This window comes from Eimeria necatrix, genomic scaffold (genome assembly GCF_000499385.1).
Source record: "Eimeria necatrix Houghton genomic scaffold, Enh_scaff1526, whole genome shotgun sequence".
NCBI lineage: Eukaryota > Apicomplexa > Conoidasida > Eucoccidiorida > Eimeriidae > Eimeria > Eimeria necatrix.
This window is the reverse complement of record NW_013652234.1, coordinates 1-3,723: the sequence shown is the minus strand read 5'-3', so window position 1 is coordinate 3,723 and position 3,723 is coordinate 1. Positions and strand designations below refer to the sequence as shown.

The following is a 3,723-nucleotide window of genomic DNA, read 5'->3' as shown; positions in this document are numbered from 1 at the left end:
AGCAGCAGCAGCAGCAGAAGCAGCAGCAGCAGCAGAAGCAGCAGCAGCAGCAGCAGCAGAAGCAGCAGCAGCAGCAGCAGCAAAAGCAGCAGCAGCAGCAGCAGCAAAATTGTTTCAACTGCTGCCTCAAAGGCACTTAAAATGGAGGAAATTTAGCGGGAAAGAAGGCCAAAAGAAGGAGAAAAGGAGGCTTTGCAAACTGGACTTTGAATTTGTTGAAAAGGATCTTTTATTTGATTTCAAATCCAAAACGAACTCACAATTTCAACCTGAACTCCGGCTGGTCCTTCGAAGCTCTGAAAACTGCGCAGAAGTTGCCGGCCATTTGGCCCGCGGCTTCCACGTCTGTAATGCGCAGCACCACCAGCGACATCAGCAGCATGAAGAAGTCCTGGACTTCTCTGAGGGCGTCTCCGTAGGACTTTTTGAGCTGCAGAGGGGAAAAAGAAAGAAAAAAAAGAACTGAAGAGCCTTTGCAGAAAACGGCGTCGTTTTAGCTGCTAATTTGTCCGCAATTTGCAAAATGAACAAGTCCGAGACACGCCAGCCGCCAGCTGCGCGAAGTTGGGGTGTACGCGCACCTCGTTTCCGCGGAAAGCGCCGCTAAAAACGCGCGATCACCGCGGAAAACAAAAGAAAACGAAAAAAGGAAATAAATTGGAAAAAAAAAATCGAAAAAAGAACAAGTTTCCGCGATTTACCTCCGGTCGAGTCTCGGCCCCCGCGGGCGGCTGGCCCTGGGCGTCCTGCGCACTGCGGATCTCGCCCAGCCAGCGAAACACCAACTCGTTTTGAGAAAGCAAAAGAGATAAAAGATTAATTGGATTTGTTATTTTGGTTTCTCCAGCAGCTTCGTCGCGCGTGAAGCAGCTCATGAACTCCCGGTAGTAGTCCTTGGTCCGCTGCGTGTCTTCCGAGTCGTACAGGGTGATCACTGCGCGCACGCGGAGTTGATGGAAATACTTCAACTCTAAACGTTTTAATTAACTCCAAACTTTTTAATTAACTCCAAACTTTTCAATTAAACCCCCAATTCAATTCAGAGACGCACTGCAGCGCCGCGCAGCCGCAGCAGTGCAGATCGCTGTGCAAAACTTGCAAAGAAAAGCACAAAAAGCCAAAACATGAACTTCAACTTTTCAGCGCCAACGAAGCAACAAAAGGGCTTTTTATGAAGCCACGGCACTCGCCATCTTCATGCAGCAGTTTTGGAAGCGAGAAAGCTTTAAAAAAGGAAAAAAATTCAAAAAAAATCACAAGTTGAATCGCAACATAAGGCAAGTTCGTATCGGGGGGCCCTGCAGCGGGCCCCGGGGCAAGTCTGCGGAGTTCTTCTTCGCCAGGAATGAAAGAAAAGATATTTTGGGGTTTAAAAGAAATAAAAATAAATAAATTGAAAAGTTATTTCGAAAACGACGCACAGTGGAGGAGCCACTCGCCCACAGCAACTGCCGAGGCGGTGCCGTCGGTGTCGGCCGCAAGCGGGACGAAGGTGGTCATTTTCGGAGTTTTCTCGTTTTCAACTCATTCAATCTTTTTAAAAAGACAAAAGAATCCAAAAGGAGGAAAAAAAAGCAAAAAAATCCAACAAAAAGCCGCTCAAGTCGATCCAATCACTCTAACCCCACGCCGCATGCAGCCCCAAACGCATGCGCCAGCCTCTCCCGCCGCCGGGCTTCTTCGGCCACAAAAACGGAATTTTTATGTTTTATTCACTTATGAATTTAATTAATTAATTAATTTATTTATTTATTTATCTATTTGTTTATTATTTGTTTGTTTTATTTCATCTTTTTTTTCTTTCAAGGAGAATATTCGACAAGTGCGGCGAGCTGTAAAGACAGGCCACCAGAAATGGGACTATGAACATGAATATTTTGTCCAAATGGAAAATGCATTAATTTTCTTTTTTATCTTTTTGATTAAATGTTTTGAAAGGACATCAAAAGAAGTAAATTAAAATTGCACAAATTTTATAAACGCTGTTGCCTCTTCACAACGTTCCAAACAAGGCCTTAAACACCCAAAGACCAAAACCCTAAACCCTAAACCCTAAACCCTAAACCCTCAAAAGAAGGTGGCAGAAATGGAAATTTGCCGTGCCAGTCAATCAGCACTGGCCCCTCGCCCTAGCTGAGGGTTTAGGGTTTAGGGTTTAGGGTTTGAGAGAATTCTTCGACCACTATCGCCTTTGAAGCCCAAATTAATTAATTTGGCAACACCCCAGGCAGCCTACTAGGGTTAGGGTTTAGGGTTTAGGGTTTAGGGTTTAGCTCGGGCTTCTCTACTTTGCAGATTCCAGGAGGGCTTTAACTAAAATCTATTTTCTTTTTCTTAAAATGAGAAGAAGATAAAATGAGAAAAAGAGAAAGTCGGAAAAGCTTTGCAATTTGTGTTTCTCTTTGGGGTGTCTGTACACCTGGTCGAGTGGCTGGGTATTTGACTTTGTTTTTTTGTCATTTCTTTTTTTGGATTTCAAAATTGGCAAAAGAAGCAGCAAAGGAGATTAGAAGAAGTCCAAACCCTAAACTCTAGGGTTTTGTTTTTGTTTGAAACTTGCAAAAAGCAAAAAAGCAAAAAGCAGATCTTCAACTTCAATTAAATGCCACTTTCCACTTTTTTGCATTTCAGCTCACTAGGCCTTTGCCTTTTAAATGCATGCAAAAATTACTTCCAAAGAAGTGACCCTTGCATGCAAATTGAATGCATGCAAGCTGCATGCATGCAAACTGCATGCATGCAAAATGCATGCATGCTAATGCAGCACTTTGCATGCATGCAAGCTGCATGCATGCAAGTTGCATGCATGCATGCAAGTTGCATGCATGCAAGTTGCATGCATGCATGCAAGTTGCATGCATGCATGCAAAGTGCTGCGGCCAGGACAAGTGTGGGGCGTTTGCATTTAAATGGAAAGTTGACTTAATTGCACTTGCCACTTAAATGCAATTATTATTAAATGCATTTATTATTAAATGCATTTATTATTAAATGCATTTATTATTTAAATGCATTTATAATTAAATGCATTTATATTTAAATGCATTTATTCTTAAATGCATTTTTCAAATGCATTCTCGCGCTGTCGAGACACCCGAACTCCGGGGTAGTGCGCACCAGGGCTTTTCCACAATGCCTATTTGGACTTTAATATTTGAATATAAATAAATATAAATATAATTATAAATATAAATATAAATATAAATATAAATATAATTATAAATATAATTATAAATATAAATATAAATATATATATTCAAATATTTTCATAAAAGGACTCTACTTCTTGTCTTCCGCTTCTTCAAGTCCCTCCTGGTCCGCAGTTCGACTTCTCCTTCTTTTCCCCACCTCTAGGGTTTAGGGTTTAGGGTTTAGGGTTTAGAGTCTCAGAAGTGTTTCTTGTTCCAGTTCCCTCCATAAGTCCAGCAAATAAACCCACTTCCATTCCCACTTGCTGAAGGAAAGAGCTGCCTTCCCTCCGCCCGCTTCCTAGGGTTTAGGGTTTAGGGTTTAGGGTTTAGGGTTTGGGGCCTAGGGGATGTTTCGAATCCCCGTTCTGTCGCCGTCTTACGGGCGGTTTCTGGGGTGAAGGTAAGGGTGAACGACGTCCTTTCTTGACGGAAGGGAGGCGGGCGAAGGATCCCAAATCCCATTAGGGTTTAGGGTTTGGGGCCTAGGGGATGTTTCGAATCCCCGTTCTGTCGCCGTGAATGCCCGCCAAAG

General features: G+C 42.9%; 1 protein-coding gene across 1 annotated transcript; it reads right to left on the bottom strand.

The window, feature by feature from the left end:
- Window positions 1-256: 256 nt before the first annotated feature.
- ENH_00016410 (proteasome PCI domain-containing protein, putative) lies at window positions 257-1,500 on the bottom strand (the record flags this gene model as incomplete). Its single annotated transcript, XM_013579195.1, has 3 exons — window positions 257-430; window positions 702-934; window positions 1,422-1,500. The coding sequence occupies 3 exons, from the start codon at window positions 1,498-1,500 to the stop codon at window positions 257-259; spliced, it is 486 nt and encodes a 161-aa protein (XP_013434649.1).
- Window positions 1,501-3,723: the final 2,223 nt, after the last annotated feature.